Source organism: Dipodomys ordii, unplaced genomic scaffold (assembly GCF_000151885.1).
Source record: "Dipodomys ordii isolate 6190 unplaced genomic scaffold, Dord_2.0 Scaffold55, whole genome shotgun sequence".
Lineage (NCBI taxonomy): Eukaryota > Metazoa > Chordata > Mammalia > Rodentia > Heteromyidae > Dipodomys > Dipodomys ordii.
In genome coordinates, this window is record NW_012267271.1 from 2,204,808 (window position 1) to 2,226,849 (window position 22,042).

Consider the following 22,042-nt stretch of genomic DNA (forward strand, 5'->3'; position numbering starts at 1 on the left):
GTGGGGCTTGAACTCTGGGCCTGGGCGCTGTCCCTCAGCTCTTCAGCTCAAGGCGAGCGCTCTACCACTTGAGCTACAGTGCCACTTCCGGTTTTCTGGTGGTTTATTGGAGATAGGAGTCTCACTGTCTCTCCTACCCGGGCTGGCTTTGAACTGTGATCCTCAGATCTCAGCCTCCTTGAGTAGCTAGGATTACAGGCGTGAGCCACCAGCGCCTGGCTCTCACAGCGTTTTCTATCCCAGCTGGCTTTGAACCTGGATCCTCAGGTGTCAGCCTTCTTAGTAGCTAGCCTTGTAGGCATGAGCCATTAGCACCTGTGCCATTTTTTGGATTAGCTATGTGTTTTCACTTTAGCTCAGACTAGCCTCAAATTCATCCTCCTCCTGCCTCATCCTCCCAACTGTTGGGTTTATAGGTGTGCAAACCACATCTAGCTTAAATACATTTGACAAATGTGAGATGATCACATTGATAAGAATTAGATGGAAAATTGGACCATTTTCTAGCCATTAAAAAAATTTCAGGAAATGGAGATGTGGCTCAGTTGGTATCTTTGAACAAAAATGCCAAGCCAGATAGAAAGGTCCTGAGTACAAGCCTCAGTATCTGTACACACACACACACACACACACACACACACACACACACACACTAGTGTTAGATGGCAAAAACTTAGGATGGAAGATGTTCTCTGACAGTTCAGTGTGGCAACAATATTTTCGAACTCATTTCCGTCCAGAGTGGGTCTTTGAGTACCAACTCTTCTCAAGATAGGAAAGCTAGGAGTAACAACATTGCTTAGACACAGAGTAGTTGACTTCCCAACAAGTGAGGTTTGATTTATCTCTAATGAAAACTCTAAAAAATTAATGTTTTTGGAGTGCATTGAAATTTGATACTTTGCCACAGGTGGAGAATTTTACAAGTACAAGGCCAAGCCTATCTCAAATCATGGTAGACCAAAGGACTAAAAGTAAAGCTTGCTAGGCCCTCAGTTCAGTCCCTAGTACTTGGGTTGGGGAGGAGAGAAGAAAAGAAATTGGACCGTAGTCCTGAGGATTTATATGTGTAGTGTTTTTGTATACATATGTATGTAAAATGTTTCTGCTTTTTTGTTTTTTTTGGTCTGGGACTGTTATGCCAAGGTCGCAGGACCCCCACTAAGAAAACCACCGAGAGTCAGACTCCACAGCTGTTTTATTTAAAAGGGCTGCAGCTTGGGCCTCATCCTACACTCCAACACAGTGGAGCCCAGGAGGAGAGCCCCGAGCTAAGGATTTGCAGGTCTTATAAAGGCACACAACCAGGGGCTGGGAAGGTGGCTCAGTGGTAGAGCGCTTGCCTTGCATGCATGAGGCTCTGGGTTCGATTCCTCAGCACCACATAAGCAAAAAGAAAAAAGCCAGAAGTGGCGCTGTGGCTCAAGTAGTAGAGTGCTAGCCTTGAGCTGAAGAGCTGAGGGACAGCACCCAGGCCCAGAGTTCAGGCCCCACGACCAGACCCCCCCAAAAAAAAGGGCACACAACCAGGCGGTTTAGCACCACGTGTTGCTCTGCTCTGAAACAAGCAACAATGATCACTGCCTCAAGTACTTTAACCTTTCATTCGCCCCTTGACTTATGGTCTTGAGCCACAATCTTGTCGCTCTGGCCCAAAACTAAACTCCAACAGCTCTTGATCTTGAATGGGTATACCAATAACAATTAGTCCATTTTTCTTTTCTTGAGGCGTATGCAGAGTGTTTGGGTAGGATGCTTAGAAACTTCCCATGTTTCCCCACGGTCGTCCAGGGCAAAGGGGTCAGCTGGTCTGGCGTGGAACAGTGGATCCAAGCAGCAATGCCGTCCGCCTTAAGGGCAGGGTGTAGCCAGTAGCACCATGTAAGGTCCCTTCCACCGTGGTTCCAGAGATCTCAAGTTGTGCCTTTGAACAAACACCCAGTTCCCTAGTTTAAACAAATGGGGGGTAGGAATAGAAGCAGAATCATATAATGCTCTAAGCTGGGGCCACATACTCTATGTACCAGCTGTAAATAGTCAAGCTTACACAGAAATTCACTATCATCCAAATCAGCAAGCAATTCAGTCTGAAGGCTAGGGAAAATGGTGGAGGGTGTCCATACATTATTTCAAAAGGAGTAAAGCCAAGCTGATAGGGTGAATTTCTTACTCTAAACAGGGCAAAAGAAGGAGCGATACCTAGTCTGCACCAATCTCCAAGGCCAATTCAGTTAAGGTCTCTTTTAGAGTCCGATTCATTCTTTCTACCTGCCCTGAACTCTGGGGTCTATAAGCACAGTGCCAGTCCATCCCCAGTGCCGCGTCTATTCCCTGACTTACTTTTGAGACGAAGGCTGGTCCATTGTCTGACCTGATGGTGGATGGGAAGCCATACCTGGGTAGGATTTCTTCCAGGATCTTCTTAGATATGACGTGCGCAGTCTCATGCTTTGTTGGGTAAGCTTCAACCCATACTGAAAAGGTGTCTACAAAAACTAGCAAATATTTATATCCAAATTTTCCAGTTTTAATTTCTGTGAAGTCTACTTCCCAATACACACCTGGCCTATCTCCATGGAGGCAAGCTCCTTTTGTAACCGGTTGATTGGGGGCATTGGTGAGCTGACAGGCTTTACAATTTTTAACAATGTCCTCAATGAGTTGATTTCCTTGCCTAATTTTTACTTCTGAGTGTCGGAGCAAGTCCTGCATTCTTCGGGTTCCCATGTGAGAGACCCGATGGATTCTCTTAAGAATCCCCTTCCCTTGGGCTGGGAAGGTGGCTCAGTGGTAGAGCGCTTGCCTTGAATGCCTGAGGCCCTGGGTTCGATTCCTCAGCACCACATAAGCAAAAAGAAAAAAGCCAGAAGTGGCACTGTGGCTCAAGTGGTAGAGTGCTAGCCTTGAGCTGAAGAGCTGAGGGACAGCACCCAGGCCCAGAGTTCAGGCCCCACGACCGACCCAAAAAAAAAAAAAAGTCCCCTTGCCCAATCTTTGTGGCAAGATTAAGTGTCCCCTCACCAGTTTTCCACCAGTCTTTGATTCCTTCTCTGCCCTGGGGTTTATAGGCTATGGGAATTTTCTTTATCCACTTCACGTCTTCTTGGGAGTACTGAGGCTCAGGAGGCAAAGCTCATGGCCCTGGGTCTACTAGAGTCAGTACTTCCGCTCTGGGCTGGAGGGCCGCCTCCTTAACTGCCTGATCAGCCAAGTTATTTCCTTTGGTTATAGAATCAGTTCCCTTTTGATGGCCAGGGCAGTGCATAATGGCAATATTTGCTGGTTCCCATATGGCCCGGATGAGGCTTAAAATTTCTTGTTTGTTTTTAATAGTCTTTCCCTCAGCTGTCAGCAGCCCTCTCTCTTGGTAAATGGCTCCATGGACATGCACAGTGGCAAAAGCATACCGACTGTCCGTGTAAATGTTTAGTCTCTTCCCTTTTCCCATTTGTAGGGCTTTTGTTAGTGCCACTAGTTCTGCTCTTTGTGCAGACGTTCTCTGGGGGAGTGCTTCTGCCCACACTATCCCAGTGTCCATGGTGACTGCTGCGCCCGTGTACCTTTTTTCCATTTCGAATGAAACTGCTGCCGTCTGTGAACCAGGTATGCTCGGCATGCAATAGTGGCAAGTCCAACAAGTCTGGCCTCTTTTCCTTGGCCCGGTCTCTCTTTTCATGCTCAATTTCACATTCTCTGTCCTTCCTTTCCTGTCTTTGCTTCTCTGTCTTTCTCTTATTGTAAACCTTTTCTGCCATGGCTACTAGATCCCTAATAGACTTCTCACCAAGTCTGTCTAGAGCCTGCAACTTTCGCTTTATGTCTGGTGCAGCTTGATTTATATAGGCAAACATAATCATCTGAGCCGACTCCTGGGTCTCAAGATCATATGGGGTATATTGACTAAAAGCATCCATGAGCCGCTCAAGATATGCTGCCGGACTTTCACTTCCTCCCTGTCTAACATCATAAACTTTGGCTGTATTAGTAGGTCAGCAAGCCGCCGCCTTGAGACCTGCCAACAGAGCCTGGTAGTAGACGAGAAGTCGCTCCCTACCTTCAACCGTATTGTAGTCCCATGTTGGTCAGATCTCAGGAAAATAGGCAGCGATCAGGGCAGGATCTGTGATGGGCGTTCCTGTGGGGCCAGGGATATGTTTCCGGGCCACCTCTCAGATACGGTCCCTCTCTTCGGTGGTAAAAAGGACCTGTAAAAGCTGACTGCAATCATCCCAAGTGGGCTGATAAGAGAATAGTTTCAAGCAAACGAATTAAATGCTGGGGTTTCTCAGAAAAGGGGGCATTTTGGGTGTGCCAATTGTATAGATCACTGGTAGAAAATGGCCAATATTGGAGTTGCTGTTGACCATCCGCATCCACAGGACCTACGGCGCGTAAGGGAAAAACAGCTGCACTAGAAGTGGGGCTGATCCCACGGCATCATCGAGTAATGGCCCCTCAGACACTTTAAGGGCAGGTGTCGAGGTTCGGCTGCTGGTTCTATAGCTCTCTCCTCCTCTTGATCATTCTCAGGCTCTGCAGAAGGAACCTGGGAAGGGGAGTATGGGGGAGGAAACATTTCTTCTTCCAAGTTATCTCCCTGAAAAACTGGGGAGTACAATTTCTTTTCCTCTTTCTTAGTTTCTTTTTGTAAGTCTAGGGGGCTAGATGGAGTGGTGCCCATGGTTTCCAGTCCCGTCAGTCATACAATCCAAAAAACAAACGATACAGACAAAACACACCCATGCCTGACAGTTACGAAGAAAAGCTTACAAAGTGGAGATCTCCTGAATTGGTCCGTTGACTCCTGTAACGGGACACCCACGCCCCACAGCAGAAGGAGCAGACCCACAGTGGTCAGTTCCGGTCCAACACCGAACCGACCCCCGCCCCACAATTCACACGGCAGGGTTCCCAGGACCCCTACCCCACACGGCAGGGTTCCAAGGACCCCCGCTTCACACAGCAGGGTTACCCCCGCCCCACAAGAAGATATGGGATGTCTCCCAGTTCCTCCAGGGTTGTTGTGTAAGCGTGTCCTCTTCAACAACCCTTTACGAATCGGAGCGGCTGTCCTCACAAGGGAAAATCAAAGTGAAACAGACAAATAATAGGACAAGACAAATTAACAAAGACAGCGCTGTTTTACATTTGGAGTCTGAGGTCTTGGGGGTCTTTGGGGGGATCCTGGATGAGCCCCCACTAATATGTTATGCCAAGGTTGCAGGACCCCCACCAAGAAGACCACGGAGAGTCAGACTCTACAGCTGTTTTACTTAAATGGGCTGCAGCTCGGGCCCGTCCTACACTCTGACACAGTGGAGCCCAGGAGGAGAGCCCCAAGCTAAGGATTTACAGGTCTTATAAAGGCATACAACCAGGTGGTTTAGCACCACGTATTGCTCTGCTCTGAAACGAGCAACAAATGGTCACTGCCTCAAGTACTTTAACCTTTCAGGGCTTGAACTCAGGGCTTATGCACTGTCTCTGAGCTTCTTTTGCTTAAGGCTAATACTCTACCACTTGAGCAACAGTGCCACTTCCATCCTTTTCTGTTTATGGGATACTGAGGAATCAAACCCAGGGCTTTATGCATGTTAGGCAAGCACTCTATCACTAAGCCACATTCCCAGCTGCACTTAATTTTTTCTTATGTCTACTCTTTTTTTTTTTTTCTGCTCATGAAGACAGATCTTTGCTTTCAAGTAAATGTCAACTGTCTGAATGCAAATATAATTAATTACATATCTTAATTATTTTCTATCTGATTTATTTGGTTTAAGAATAGCTAAGTAGCCTGGTGCCGGTGGCTCATGCCTGTAATCCTAGCTACTCAGGAGGCTGAGATCTGAGGATTGCGGTTCAAAGCAAGCCCGGGCAGGAAAGTCCATAAGACTCTTTTTTTTTTGCTTTTCTGTTCAGATTTTATTTGAAATCTAATTCAAATTGTCAAAGCTACAAAAGGGGGTGACATCTGTATTACCATAAGACTCTTTTTTTTTCTTTTTTTTTTTTGTCGATCGTGGGGCTTGAACTCTGGGCCTGGGCGCTGTCCCTCAGCTCTTCAGCTCAAGGCGAGCGCTCTACCACTTGAGCTACAGTGCCACTTCCGGTTTTTTCTGGTGGTTTATTGGAGATAGGAGTCTGATGGTCTCTCCTGCTGGCTTTGAACCGCGATCCTCAGATCTCAGCCTCCTGAGTAGCTAGGATTACAGGCGTGAGCCACCAGCGCCCGGCTTACCATAAGACTCTTATCTCCAATAAACCACTAGAAAACAGGAAGTGGCACTGTGGCTCAAGTGGTAGAGTGCTTGCCTTGAGCTGAAGAGCTGAGGAACAGCACCCAAGCCCAGAGTTCAAGCCCCACCACCGACCAAAAAAAAAAAGCTAAGTAAGCAGGGCACCAGTGGCACACACCTGTAGTCCTACCTACTCAGGAGGCTAAGATCTAAGGATTGTGATTCAAAGCCAGCCCAGGCAGGAAAGTTTATGAGACTCTACTCTCCAATTAACCACCAAAAAGGCCAGAAGTAGAGCTATAGCTCAAGTTATAGAGCTCTAGCCTTGAGCAAAAGCTCTGGAACAGTGCCCAGGCCCAGACAGCACAAAAAAAGAAAAAGTAGAGATTGGACATGATAGCTTGCATCTGTAATACCAGCAGTTGGGAAGTAGAGATCTGTTGTCAAGACCTCATTTCTCTGGACCAGGTGGCATGTGCCTGTTATTCTAGTTCCCAGGAAGCTACCATCGATAAGTCATGCCAAACATGTACCTGAGCAGAAAGTGAGATCCTATCACAAAAATTACCAGCAGAAAATCAGGCTGGAGCGGGGCTCAGTCCTTAGGGCACCTGCCTAACTAACACGCATAGGACCAGCGTTTAAACCCTAGTACTGGAAAAAAAAAAAGAATAAATAAAATGTTTTATCTCAAAGAAACAAGCCTGGTATGGTATTGTAGCCCTATTCTCCCAGCTACTCTGGAGGCCATAGGTAGGAGGATTGAGGTGTAAGCAAGACCCTATATCAAAAATAAGAAGAGCAAAATGTGCTGGAAGTATGACTCAAATGGTAAAGGACATAACTATTATGTTTGAGGCCCTGAAATTCAACCTCAGTACCACCAAGAGAAGAAAAAGTACGTTCTGGAATGTAGCATATTCAGATATGATCCCCTTGTCTGGTGATTAGCCTACCATCAATTGAGTATCTGTAGAAGCTCTAATTTAGGAAGTAGTTGAGTTATTCTGAATTTTGTGTACTTTTTTGTTAAGTTACATATTAACCAACAAAGGTTAATGATCTCGAAACAATTGTCACCTAGCTTACATTGAGCTGAAAACATACCTTACTCCTTTGACACTTGATCTAACTAGGTTTGTTAACTAGGTTTGGTCTATGATTAGAAAACTTAATTATACTAGTTTTATTCATACCCTGATATGTTGTAGTATACCTAACAGAATCACTAAGTGATTCCTGTCTTTGGTTTAGAGGCCCCAGACTTAAAGCAAGAGGAGCGCCTACAAGAGCTGGAGAGTTGTTCTGGACTGGGCAGCACATCTGATGATACGGATGTCAGGGAGGTCAGTTCCCGCCCCAGCACACCAGGCCTCAGTGTTGTGTCCGGTATGTCTGTCTTGTTTTAAGGAATAGGAATTTGAAGGTGTTCCCCTCCTCCTCACTTATAAATTTGATTTCAAAGAGATATTTTTTTTTAAGAACCAGTGGTTTTCCAGGGAACAAAATTATTTTGAGAACTTAACATATGGCTTTTACATCCTGTTGAAGTAATTGGCAATATCTTTATTCTTAGTAGCCTGTGTTACAGTATTTAGGTAATACATGATAATTCTGCTTATGTTATATAAAAGTAAGGTAAGTACATTTGAACAGTATAATAAAGGATGTATAATACTTAACACCTCATATGTACAGAACAATGATACATAAAATTTGGAGGTGTTAAGCTGGTACTGGTGACTCACACACATAATCCTAGCTATTCAAGAGGCTGAGATCTGAGGATCACAGTTGAAGCCAGCCTGGGCAGGCAAAGTCCGAGAAACTCTTATTTCCAATTAACGACAAAAATCCAGAAGAGGAGCTGTGGCTGAAGTGGTAGAGTACTAGTCTTAAGCTGAAGAGCTCATGGACAGTTCCCAAGCCCCAAGGTCAAGTCCTAGGACTGGCACACCAAAGAAAGAAAGGGAGGAGGAGAGGGAGGGAAGGAAGAAAGGAAAATTTGACAGTGTTTAAATTCCATATACTTTATATCTAAACTTCATGTAGTTTTTGTATGACTAATGTGCTTCTTTTCTTTTTTACTCATTATTAAATTTTTTTTTAAAGGAATAAGTGCAACATCTGAGGATATTCCCAATAAGATTGAAGACCTCAGATCTGAGTGCAGCTCTGATTTTGGGGGTAAAGATTCTGTCACTAGTCCAGATATGGATGAAATAACTCATGGTAAGAAAGAAAAATGAGAATAGCTTTTTTTTTGTGTCATTGGAATTAGTTTTATAAGCATGGTCTTATTAAGGGCGAAAGTTACATCTGACAAACTTGTAAGACTCCTCTGTTCTTTTCTGTGGGCCTGCTGGAAACGCTTACCAAAATTTGTAAGGGGGCCTGGGAAGGTGGCTCAGTGGTAGAATGTTTGCCTTGCATGCATGAGGCCCTGGGTTCAATTCCTCAGCACCACATAAGCAGAAAAGTGGAAGTGGTGCTGTGGCACAAGTGGTAAAGTGCTAGCAAGTGGTAAAATGCTAGCCTTGAGCTGAAGAGCTGAGGGACAGCGCCCAGGCCCAGAGTTCAGGCCCCACGAATGGAAAAAAAAACACAACAAACCTATAAGGGCAAACTGGAATAGCAATTAAACAATCATTTTGGAAATCCTAATTTATCTTTTTCCACTTTGAAACAAACATTTACTTAAAAAATTTTTTTTCGGGCTGGGAAGGTGGCTCAGTGGTAGAGTGCTTGCCTTGCATGCATGAGGCCCTGGGTTCAATTCCTCAGTACCACATGAGCAAAAAGAAAAAAGCCGAAAGTGGTGCTGTGGCTCAAGTGGTAGAGTGCTAGCCTTGAGCTGAAGAGCTGAGGGACAGCGCCCAGGCCCAGAGTTCAGGCCCCAAGATCGGACCAAAAAAAATAAAAATTAAAAAAAATTTTTTTCTTAGGAAGCCAGCCAGGTACCATTTTTAATTCCTTTTCCCAAAGTCACTTTAATTTACATTTAAGTGTCCATTGAAACACTAGGCAGCACCCATTACCTCTTGGCCTATGGTTTAAAATGGCCACTTTTGGGGCTGGGAAGGTGGCTCAGTGGTAGAGCACTTGCCTTGCATGCCTGAGGCCCTGGGTTCGATTCCTCAGCATCATATAAGCAAAAAGAAAAAAGCCGGAAGTGGCGCTGTGGCTCAAGTGGTAGAGCGCTAGCCTTGAGCTGAAGAGCTGAGGGACAACTCCTGGGCCCAGAGTTCAGGCCCCACAACCAGACCCAAAAAAATAATAAATAAATAAAAAATAAAATGGCCACTTTTTTCTGTAATCTGAGTTACCTTTAGGAAATTTTGAACAAATACCAGCTTTTCCTTAATGCAATATGAGCACCAGCACTGTACCAAGATTCTAGACTTAGCATCTTTTAGAGATGCATCCAATTGCAAAATATCACAGAAATCAAATCACATTTTTGCTCATACATACACTCCTTATGGTCTAACTTGTAGGGATTAACTCATGGTAAGAAAGAAAAATGAGAATAACTTTTTTATTTTTTTGCCAGTCCTGGGACTTGAACTCAGGACCTGGGCACTGTCCCTAAGCTTCTTTTGCTCAAGGCTAGCACTCTACCACTTGAGCATTGGCATAATTTCCAGCTTTTTCTGTTTGTGTGGTACTAAGGAATTGAATCCAGGGCTTCATGCATGCTAAGCAAGCACTCTACCACTAAGCCACATTGCCAGCCCTTTTTAAAATTTTTGTGTGTTAGGTTTTTTTTGGGGGGGGGGGTTCTGGTTGTGGGGCCTGAACTCTGGGCCTGGCACTGTCCCTCAGCTCTTCAGCTCAAGGCTAGCACTCTACCACTTGAGCCACAGTACCACTTTCGGCTTTTTTCTTTTTGCTTATGTGGTGCTGAGGAATCGAACCCAGGGCCTCACGCATACAAGGCAAGTGCTCTACCACTGAGCCACCTTCCCAGCCCCATGTGTTAGGTTTTGAAGTAAAGGTGTTATGCTTTAGCCACTCAGTCTTTTTTGCTATTTTTGTTTTTTTTTTTGTTTTTTTGTCAGTCCTTGGGGTTGGACTCAGGGCCTAAGCACTGTCCCTGAGCTTTTGTTTAAGAATAGCACTCTACCACTTGAGCCACAGCATCACTTCCAGCTAGACAAGCACTCTACCCCTAAGCCCCCAGCCCAGCACAGGCATTTGTTAATTTTGAGGTACGATTAGCTATACAGCCTGGACTACTGTTTGTGCTTTCCATGTAGTTGGGATGACAGTTGCATGCCACCATACCCAGCCATTGGTTAAGATAGTCTTGTGAGTTTTTTCTTCAGGATGGCCTTAATTCATGATGCCCTAATCTCTACCTCTTCTAGTAGGTAGGAGTACAGGCTTGAGCCACCACACTCAGCCTTAAGAATGTGATAGTTTCTTTTTAAAAACCATAATGTATAATAGATGTGTAAATATTTGGAAAAATCTTAACTCATTGTTTTTTTTCTAAATTATCAATGTATTATAAACTTATAGAATAGAATAAGATTCCTTAAGAAATAAAGACAGACTAGTATTAATGTATTAGAAAGCAAAAAGTTCTCTACATAGTTTCAGATTCCACTGTTTAGCTTTTAAAAACTACTTATCATCTACGTGTGGTGCATGTCTGTAATTCCAGCAGTTTAGAGGAGGAAGGAGGGTAGTTACAAAGTTGAGACCAGCCTGCATTATATAGTGAGCTCAAGTCTAACTTGGACTAAATGGTTGAAGCATGGGGGAAAAGAAAGACATGTCAAGAGTTGGTTAGAGTAACAATGAAGAATATTTGTAATTTTCTTAGACTGTTCATGTATTTTCCCAGAATATAGTAGTATAACTCAATGATAAAGCACTTATCTAGCATGTACAAAGCTCTAAGTTTGCTCCCCAACACTATAAAAAATAAAATATAAACAAAGGGAAAATACCATCCTCTTTTCTAGCTACATATCTATGTGAAGCCAGATTTTCTTCATATGCCGAAACCAAAACCACATACTACATATGTTAAAACTGAAAGCAGATAAGAGACTCCATCTGTGCTCCATTAAACAGTACATCGAAGAAAGTTGTAAAAGTGTGTAAACTGTATGGTTTTTCTCATTATTTTGTTTCATCTCGATGAATATTATTTTAAATGATGGAAGGTACTAAGGCATTGCCCGTTTGTGTTCCTCCCCTTGCTTTTTATTTTGGAAAATAATGCTTTTCATTTTAAAGTTTCTACTTAATTGGTAAGTTTAAGTGAACAAGCTTTTCAGTTTTAATTTCTAATACGAAAAATATCAATAGCTAGAACCAGCATAAACAAAAGCTAAGAGTGTAAGAGAGTCCCTGATGAGCACTAGTGGCTCAAACCTATAATTCTTGCCACTTTGGAGGCTGAGATTATAGGGATTAAGGTTCAAACCCAGCCTGGAATAAAAGTTCATGAGACCCCTTCTCAATGAGGGGCTACACTCAGTAGTTCATGCATGTTTCCTTGCTCTACTGGAAAGCCTAACATAGATGATCATTATACCTGAGCAGAAATGAGACCCTATATCATAAATAAAAGTTCAGGACTGGCAGTGCAAATCAGAGGTAAGAGTGTCTGCATAGCAAGCATGAAACCCTTAAAAACACAAATATCACTAAAAGAAAAAAAATAGAACAAAATCTTGAGACCAGAAATACAGCTTTTAGCTATATTTACTATCAAAAAGCTTAATCACACTGTCATTCATTGTCATTCATTATCAGAAAACACAGCTTCAGGGTCAGTCTCGGTGAGTATCTGTAATCCCAGAAACTTGGGTAGTAGAGATAGAAGAATCATAGTGAAGGGCCAACCCACTCAAAATAGAGAGAAAACTGCAAATGAATTAAAAAAGCTAAAGGACTAAGGGCATGACTCAATTAGAGCTTGAGACCTTAAGTTCAGTGCCCAATAAAACACACATACACAGAAATAAACAGGTAGGTGCCAGTGGCTCACACTTGTTAGCTACTCAAGAGCTGAGATATCAGATTTTCAGTTTGAAGCCTGCGGGGGTAGACAAATCCATGAGACTTATCTATAATTAACCAGCAAAAATCTGAAACTGGAGGCCTGGCTCATTTGGTAGAACACCAGTCATAAATAAAATGGTCAAGCGAGAGGCCCTGAGTTGAAGCCCCAGTACTGGCACAATGAATATATTAATTAAGAATTAATTTATACTTTAAAGAGTAATAGTTTCGGGGCTGGGAAGGTGGCTCAGTGATAGAGTGCTTGCCTTGCATGCCTGAGGCCCTGGCTTCAATTCCTCAGCACCACATAAGCAAAAAGAAAAAAGCCGGAAGTGGCGCTGTGGCTCAAGTGGTAGAGCGCTAGCCTTGAGCTGAAGAGCTGAGGGACAGCGCCGAGGCCCAGAGTTCAGGCCTCACAACTGGACCCCCCCACAAAAAAAAAAAGATTAACAGTTTCTTTTTTACATTCAAAAGTTTTAGCCTCTGAATATGTATCTGTTGAAATGTTTCTAGTTTTGCCTATCTACTCAGGAGAATATTTTTTTTCTTTATAGCTTAAAATAGTATACTTTAGAAGATAGTGTTTATTTTATGGTCTAATGTATTCATTTCTTTTACGGGTCTTTCAAACATTATTTGTTGAAAACTTAGAATTTCAAGTCATACAGTTCTTTATAGCTCTTCTGCAGATAGTATTACCCTATTTATAATGGGGGATGGAAGTGAGTCTGAGGGAGGCTGAAAAATCATATAAACTATGATGGTTTAGGTCTTTCGGATATGTGCTGTCTGCAAGAACCATAATTGTATTTGGCCATTGGACATTAGCCATGTGGGTGCTAGATGCCCAAATGTAATAGAATCTGTATGTAAAAACAAATGTAATATATGGTATATATATATTTGCCCATCTCTGAGGGAAGCTAGGAGGAGGACACAGAAGCAGAGGGAAACGGGGAAAACATACAACAGAGGGGCCCATCAGCTGCATTGGACATTGATGAAAACGAACTAAGCAACTCAAGGGCAGTGATGGGAGGGGGGGGAATGAGAGGGAAAATGGGAACAGCTTACACTAAACAAAAGGAAAGAACTGTACATGTTAACCGATGTAGAAGAAATAGTTATATTGTCAATGCTCATAGGTTTCACAAACTTTATAGACCACGATAATGACAATTTGCCTCATGAAGATTAGAATATGTTTGTGACTTTAACTATCACTGTCTCAAAATACTGTGAAATTTATGTAATTACTTAATCACAATAAGAAATTACAAAAAAGTCTGGGATGGTGGCTCGGTGGTAGAGTTCTTGCCTTGCATGAATGAGGCCCTGGATTCGATTCCTTAGCACCACATAAGCAGAAAAAGCCAGATGTGGTGCTGTGGCTCAAGTGGTAGAGCACTAGCCTTGAGCTGAAGAGCACCCAGGCCCAGAGTTCAGGCCCCATGTCCGGGGAAAAAAAATTATAAAAAAAAAAATGTTAAAACTAATTTGAGCTGGGTGTCGGTGGCTGATGCCTGTAATCCTGGCTACTCAGGAAACTGATATCTGAAGATCATGACATGGTTTGAAGCCAGTTAGAGCAAGAAAGTCTGTGAATCTCTTATCTCCAAATAACCACTAAAAAGTCAGAAGTAGAACTATGGCTCAAATTGTAAAACAGCTGGGCCAAGATGGCTCATGCCTGTAATCCCAGCTACTCAGGAGGCTGAGATCTGAGGATCGCAGTTCAAAGCCAGCCCTGGCAGAAAAGTCCGTGGGACTTTTATCTCCACTAGAAAACCACAAGTAGCGCTGTGGCTCAAGCGGTAGAGCTCTTGCCTTGAGCTGAAGAGCTGAGGGACAGTGCCCAAGCCCAGAGTTCAAGCCCCACAACCGACCAAAAAAAAAAAAAATTGTAAAGCACTAGCCTTGAGCAAAAAAGCTCAGGGACAGTGCCCAGGCTCTGAGTGCAAGTACCAGGACTGGCACCAAATAAAAGAAAAGAAAAAAAATTGAAGTAATCAGAATTTGATACTTATTAGTTTTATTTTTATTGGCATGCTCTTCATATTCTTATTGGTCAAAAAGAGGAAAACTGTTGTATAGTCGTGTCCCCTTCACTTGGTTGTCTTGTCTCCATCTGCTCTCACAGTTTGCCTCCTGTTTTAGGTGCCCACCAGCTGACATCTCCTCCTTCTCAGTCAGAGTCTCTGCTCGCCATGTTTGATCCACTTGCTTCTCATGAAGGTAAGCTAGTGAAGTGAACAGTTGGACTTTTTCTTAAACAAAAACAAGAAAACAAGCCTTTTGTTAATGCTTTTATTGGATTAGTTGTATCTTAGCTGCAAAGCTTCTTTTCCATGTTACAGGGGCTTCTGCTGTGGTAAGACCGAAAGTTCACTATGCTAGGCCATCACATCCACCACCAGATCCCCCAATCCTGGAAGGAGCAGTGGGAGGAAACGAGGCCAGGCTGCCCAACTTTGGTTCTCACATGTTAACTCCCGCTGAAATGGAGGCATTCAGACAAAGGCACTCTTACCCTGAGAGACTAGTTCGAAGCAGGAGTTCTGACATAGTTTCTTCTGTCCGACGGCCCATGAGTGATCCCAGCTGGAATCGACGTCCAGGAAATGAAGAGCGAGAACTTCCTCCAGCCGCAGCCATTGGTGCTACTTCTTTGGTGGCTGCATGTCACTCATCATCATCATCCCCGAGTAAAGACTCCTCCAGAGGAGAGGTATGGGTCACAGCCATGTAGAATTGGCTCACTGTGTTCAGTTCACTGTTCCTTCTATGAGGTTTTCTTCATGTCTGAAATGAACATTCGCTATGTAAATTCAGGATTAAGGAGGGACTGTAATTCTGATTGAAGATGATATGTCTATCTAGTATGCCACCACCAAAACCCATAGGAAACCTCTACAGCTTCGGTTTTGATAATACTGTCATACCTTTTTATGGCACTTTTAATTCTTTTCCAAGCACTTTTGTACCTAAGTTCATTAAAACTTAACAGTATCACAGGGTTAGGAAAGATATTTTTTAATTTATTTTAAAATTTTTATTTAATGTAAAGATGCTGTACAGAGGGGTTCCAGTTACATGAGTAATTTATTTTCGCTGGTCCTGGGATTTAAACTCTGGGCCTGGGCACTAGTTAAAGATATATATATTTTGCCAAGATTGGCTTTGAACCATGATCCTCAGATCTCAGCCTCCTGAGTAGCTAGGATTAGAGGAGTGAGACACCATTGCCTGGAGTATTTATTTTGAAACAGTCATAAAAGATTGAAGGTATGATAAAGGAATACTTTTTGCATGTAGAGCTGTCAGTCTGATGTTTGGTCCCTCAACATTTTTTGTGTATTTTTTAACAATCACATTCTCCTGTATGTCATTTTGACATCTGGCAGCATGAGGAAATGTACACTGATACATTAATACTATCTAGTTCTCACTCCCCATTGGTGTGTCCCCAGTTGCCTATATAAAAAATACTCTATGAGGAGCTGGGAAGGTGGCTCAGTGGTAGAGCGCTTGCCTTGCATGCCTGAGGTCCTGGGTTTGATTCCTCAGCACCATATAAGCAAAAAGAAAAAAGTCGAAGTGGCGCTGTGGCTCAAGTGGTAGAGCGCTGGCCTTGAGCTGAAGAGCTGAGGGATAGCGCCCAGGCCCAGAGTTCAGGCCCCACGACTTGACCCCCCCCCAAAAAAAAAACAAAAGACCATTCACCTTAAAAAAAAAAATGCTCCGTGAGGGCTGGGAAGGTGGCTCAGTGGTAGAGCGCTTGCCTTGCATGCCTGAGGCCTTGGGTTCGATTCCTCAGCACCACATAAGCAAAAGAAAAAGCCGGAAATGGCGCTGTGGCTCAAGTGGTAGAGCGCTAGCCTTGAGCTGAAGAGCTGAGGGACAGTGCCCAGGCCCAGAGTTCAGGCCCCAAGACCGGCCAAAAAAAAAAAAATACTTCATGTGGCAGCAAAAAAAAACTCCACTCAAAATCACATGCCACTTTTAATTGCCAGTCTAGAACAAGCCCTCTGTTTTGTTGCTGTTGTTGTTGTTGTTGTTGTTTACCTTGTAGGATCTCGAGGTCCATTTTCTTTAATGTCCCTCAACTTGGATTTGTTTGATGCTGTCACATGAGTAGACGTAGGTTGTTCATCTCTAGCAGGCCTGTCACTGACGAGATAACTGTGCTCTCTTCACTATTTCTGTCAGGTGGCACATAATTTAATTTGCCCTAACACTGTGGCCTGTCAGGTTTACCACTGGAAAGTTACTCTTTTTTCTTCATAATTAGTATTTCATGGAAAGGGGCTTGGAGAATATGTAACCAACCTCTTCATCAAATTTTTTAATTTCCCTATTTATTAATTCTATATATGGTTTTCTGTTTTAGTCAGTGAGCTGCTTACTCTCATTTATTATCCCCAAGTTGGCCAGTGAGCAATCTGTCAAGCTGGCTTTGGGTTCTTTGTTGTGCTTCTGTCATTCCTTGTCTTACTGGCTCAAGGTGTTACAAGTATATCCTGTATTCTCTACTCTAGTTCTGGAATCAGCAGTTTCTGCAAGGGGTCCTGGCTCCTTTTAGTGACGAATTGTGTGTGTGTGTGTGTGTATGCAGGCGTGTGCGCACATGCTCGCACGTATATGCGAGAAGGCACGCTCCATATACTTAAAATCCTTTTGCCTCTGCCTCCTGAGTGCTGGAATTACAAGAGTACACCATCACTCCTAGAGCTCTATCTTTATATATATAGAGAGAGAGAACCATGAGCTCACACAGATAAATGACAGTGGTTTTAGTTCTTGGGTTTTTTTTTTTTTTTCATTCTTGTCTTTTCTCTGACAAAGAGAAACTTGTTACTCATGCTTACTTCTTTATGAGTAATCAGTTCTTGTCTCTCATTTCTCTGCTTGGGGTTTGATTCTTTGTTTACATGCTTGTACTTGGAGAAGCTTTTTTTTTTTTTTTGCTGGTATCAGGGCTAGAACTCAGGACTTCACATTCACTTGGTTTGATTGTTCATATTAGCACTCTACCACTTGAGCCATGCCTCCAGCCCAACTTTTTGTTAGATGGAGTCCCACAGATTTTTCTGTCTAGGCTGGCTTTGAACAAGGATTCTCCATGTCTCAGCCTCTAGGCTTACAGGTGTGAGCACTAGTGTCTAGCTTGAAGAAGCTATTTTTAATTACAGTTTTGTAGGTGAATAAATGGATGTTAAGCAGTTTGTCTGCTGTTTTATAATAGGCTAGTAAAGGAATTACAAGTCCTGTCTTGTGACTTGACAGAGTTAATGGTAACTATATAATCAGTGATCAAACCTAGACTTAGTAGTTGGGCAGTTCTAGTTTGACTTTCAGCTGTACCAGATATAAGCTGTGTATCTTGGGAAAATAACTTCATTTAGCTTCATATTTCCTATCTTTTAAAGGACTTAATAATCAGACTTCTCCTAAGGCTTCTGTGAGGATCAAATTAGATAATATGCATTCTTACACTCAAGCATTTAGCATGTAATACACAGTTTTACTATTATTGCTGTTGCTACTCTCTTTACTACCCTTGTAGAGTTTATTTGTATTGTATTTAATAAGTGTCTTAGATTTGATGGGTTGAATTTTTTGTTTGGCTGATTTTGTTTGGATTGATTTTTTTTGGGGGGGGGGTGGTCCGGTCGTGGGGCCTGAACTCTGAGCCTGGGCACTGTCCCTCAACTCTTCAGCTCAAGGCTAGCGCTCTACCACTTGAGCCACAGCACCACTTCCGGCTTTTTTTCTTTTTGCTTTTGTGGTGCTAGGGAATCGAACCAAGGGCCTCATGCATACGAGGCAAGCACTCTACCACTGAGCTACCTTCCTAGTCCTTGGATTGATTTTTTGGGCTGAGTGTCAAATCCAGAACTAATCACATATTCTGTTGCTGAGAACCAGCCCTAGCCTGTCTATAGGTATTTCTTGAGTACTTTCTGTATGCCAGGCTCTGTAGTAAGCAGTGAAAAAGTGCCTCATTCAAACAGATAACAGTGCTGCCTAAAAGATATATTACCATGTTTCAAAAGATACTTACACAGCAATAAGAATTTTTGTGGGCTGGAGATGTAGTTCAGTGATTGAACACTTGCCTGCATACATAAGGCACTGAGACAAAAAATGTTTTGCTTTAAGGTAAATAGAAATGGTTTTTGTATTTAACAGACCTACCAAAATCCTTTTCATAGCAATTTATCCTGCTGCTCAACTCCAAATAAAGCATCAAACTTTTTCTACAGACTGAAGAACGCAAAGATAGCGATGATGAGAAATCAGACAGGAACAGACCTTGGTGGAGAAAACGTTTTGTTTCAGCCATGCCTAAAGGTAATTTTGTAAAATTTTAAGAGTGTTATTTAGTAAACAAAATGCCCCAAATGTCATTGAGAACTTCAGTATCTCAACTCTGTGAGGTATACTGGGCCTAAGTTTCTAGCTGGTTTGAGAGTATAGAAAATAATTTCACGTAGGAGAATGCTAGGCTTTAGAAATGTTCTTTTTTGCAGGAAGTGGTAGTGGTTTCATAAATGGAAGTCATACCGGTCACTTGTTTAAATGCCATTAAAGTAGACAGGACTTTTGTCGTATTATTGCAGAAAAATAGATACTGTTGTTAATGTCACATTGAAAGTTCATCCTTTACACTGCTGGACTAGATTTAAGCTCTTACGTCTATGTTTATTGAAAATGTTTACACCCTACATTTTAGTGTCTAGTTTGGAAGGTACAAAATTGTTTGCTTATTTGGTGAAAACTGTGGCATCATTTGAGTTGGCAAAAGCCTCTTTTTTTTTTTTTTAAGTAATGATCACCTCAAAGCTAGGAATTTCTTTCACAGGCCTCTCCCTACTCAGGAGCTGAGGAGAGCTGCTTCCACACCATGCTCAAGCCTACTTGGTGGGGAGGAGCAAACAAGGCAGGCATTTTGAATGTTCTGTCTTTGACAAGAGGCATTGATTTTGTATAGTTTCAGTGGATCTCCACTAAATCATTCTTCCTATGGCAGGTGACTCCAAAACTATTCTAAAAGCTTCTTGAAAAGCTTCAATGCTCTTTTAAGAATGAATATTAGTCCACACTTGGGATTTCTTAGCTTTTGAACTTTTCAACCTCTTCGCTTAGAAATGTTGGCACACCAGTTAACTTCCAAGTAGTGCAGTATGTTATATGTCACACTACTGACTTTATTTAATTTCCAGCTCCTATACCATTTAGAAAGAAAGAAAAACAAGAAAAAGACAAAGATGATCTGGGGCCTGACAGATTCTCAACACTCACAGGTTTGTAGACCATGGACTTCCTGGCTCCTTCATTCCCAGAGCACATATTTCATAACACTTTTTCTTGGGTGCCATAGCGTTGCCTCTTTAGAAGAATGTGTCTGTGTGTGTTTCACGGTGGGGAGGATGTTCTCCGTAGCTCTGTGGTTTCTAGCTAGTGGCCACTGTGAATCTCAGTGTGCTCTTACTGCAGACCGCCACCACCATCCTCATCCTCATTATCATAACTGTTGATGATCCTGGCCTCTAGACATACCTTGCAGCTCACCATCTAGTGGATGATGCCATGGTGCCTTATAGGAGAGTGGTGACGGTTCTAGTGCTGTGCATGCTGTATCTCTGGGCTGATTAAGTACTTTTTCTAACATCAATCACAGAATTCTAGTTACTCTCATCTATTTTTTGTTCTTGTTATTCAGATCACAATCAAATGCTGTTTTACTTAATCATTTCCTTTTTTTATGGTAAAGTATTTGGTCAAAATATTATAATTGTTAACCATTATAATAAAAGTTTAAAATTTGACTAATTTTTTTACAGCTTGAACATTGCAACATTGCTGTCTGGTCCAAGAAAAATAAAATTAGGGATTAGATTAAGTTCTTTATTTGGCATTTGTATTTCTGCAGCTTCTTTTTTGGCACATTATGGTGAGCACCTTAAAAGAGTTTAAGAGGGTAGGGATAATGACCCAACACTGAGTGTGAGCTAAATATTGTTTCTCAGACACTGTAGGTCCTCTAGAGGGCAGTTTATTTCTCATATCTGTTTCTTTTTCTTTCTTTCTTTTTTTTTTTTTTTTTTGTCTGTCATGGTGCTTGAACTCTGGGTCTGGGCACTGTCCCTCAGCTCTTCAGCTCAAGACGAGCTGTCGGTTTTCTGGTGGTTAATGGGAGATAAAAGTCTCACGATCTTTCCTGCCTGGACTGGCTTTGAACCATGATCCTCAGATCTCAGCATCCTGAGTAGATAGGATTACAGGTGTGAGCCACTGGCATATGGCTCTCTTTCCTATTTTGATTTTAAAGTATGTTGTCTTACCATCCTCTAAGTTGAAAATGAAGGTCTTAAATTATAAAATAGAATAGATTTTAAAATAATAGTCTGTTCAAAGTAGTCAGAACAGAACAGGTAGCATCATTTTACTGCATATTGTCATGTCACTCATACCTACAGGCCCTGGCATATGCATCCCTACTCTCTCTAGTACAGTAACTTCTCTGGAATAAAGGATTTTGAGCAGCAGGTGCATGTACAGGGTAAGGTGCTCTCTGCTGAAAGCAGCATAACCTGCCCTGTTTTGTGTCAGATTATACTGACTCATGCCAGGCACTGTTAGGTGTTGTGGGTAGTAAGTAAATCACACATGTCCTGTATTAGGCAGGACTGTCCAGTCTGGTTAGGGAGTATGAGAAAGATGTTGCCGCTTTGCTAGGGTATGTATGTATCCTTTCCATATTCCTGGTTTCATGTGTTAGAAGAATACCAGAATATAAAACTTTTAATTCCTTTGGGTAAAATTGCTTTTAAATTAATAGCTTTTGGAGAAGTTGTAAAATTAATTGGGTCTTTGAGCCATACATTTTTCTTGATTCTTGGTGTCAAGTCTAGAAGTTAAGTTGAAAGATTAACTTTTTTTCATAGTATAATTCCTTTCCTTTTCTTTTCTTTTTTTTTTTTTGCCAGTCCTGGGCCTTCAGCTCAGGGCACTGAGCTCTGGACCCTGTCCGAGCTTCTTTTGCTCAAAGCTAGCACTCTACCACTTGAGCCACAGTTCTTATGGCTTTTTCTGTGTATGTGGTACTGGGCTTCATGCATGCTAGGCAAGCACTCTACCACTAAAGCCATATTCCCAGCCTAATTTGTTTTCTTTATGTAGATTCCCTGGTAAAAATTTTTGCCCAGCGTCTGGGAAGTTGGCTCAGTGGTAGAGTGCTTGTCTCGCATGCATGAGGTCCTGGGTTCGATTTCTCAGTACTACATAAGCAGAAAAAAAGGCCGAAAGTGGCACTGTGGCTCAAGTGTTAGAGCGCTAGCCTTGAGCTGAATAGCTGAGGGACAGTGCCCAGCTCAGAGTTTAGACCCCACGACCCGACCCAAAAAAAAAGAAAAGAAAAAAATTTTTTTTGCCCAGTCCTAATTAATGAACCTGTGAAAGCTGCCATTAAAGCACTGAGGTTATGCCTAGGCACTAGTGGTCACACCTATAATCCTAGCTACACAGGAGACGAGTTCTGAGGTCCCAGTTTGAAGACAGCCCAGGGAGAAAGGTATGTGAGACTCTTATCTCCATTTAAACACCAAAAATCCAAGAGTAGAACGGTAACTCAAGTGGAAGTTTATCACTCTTGAGTGAAAAAGCCAAGTGAGAGTGGGAAGCCTTGAGGTCAAACCCCAGGACTGCTGAAGGAATAAATAAAGGTTATTATCAAGTGAGTTTTTCTTTTCTTTTTCTTTCTTTCTTTTTTTTTTTTTTTT

At 42.4% G+C, this 22,042-nt stretch overlaps 1 protein-coding gene across 1 annotated transcript in view; it reads left to right on the forward strand.

Annotated features, from left to right (window-relative positions):
- The window catches only part of Gapvd1 (GTPase activating protein and VPS9 domains 1), a 98,995-nt gene that overhangs the window by 54,213 nt on the left and 22,740 nt on the right, over positions 1 to 22,042 (forward strand). Inside the window, exons 11-16 of the mRNA XM_013021262.1 lie at positions 7,491 to 7,625; positions 8,349 to 8,468; positions 14,415 to 14,492; positions 14,615 to 14,985; positions 18,524 to 18,611; positions 19,484 to 19,564. Coding sequence (XP_012876716.1) covers positions 7,491 to 7,625; positions 8,349 to 8,468; positions 14,415 to 14,492; positions 14,615 to 14,985; positions 18,524 to 18,611; positions 19,484 to 19,564 — 873 coding nt within the window. The remainder of the gene's footprint in view (positions 1 to 7,490; positions 7,626 to 8,348; positions 8,469 to 14,414; positions 14,493 to 14,614; positions 14,986 to 18,523; positions 18,612 to 19,483; positions 19,565 to 22,042) is intronic.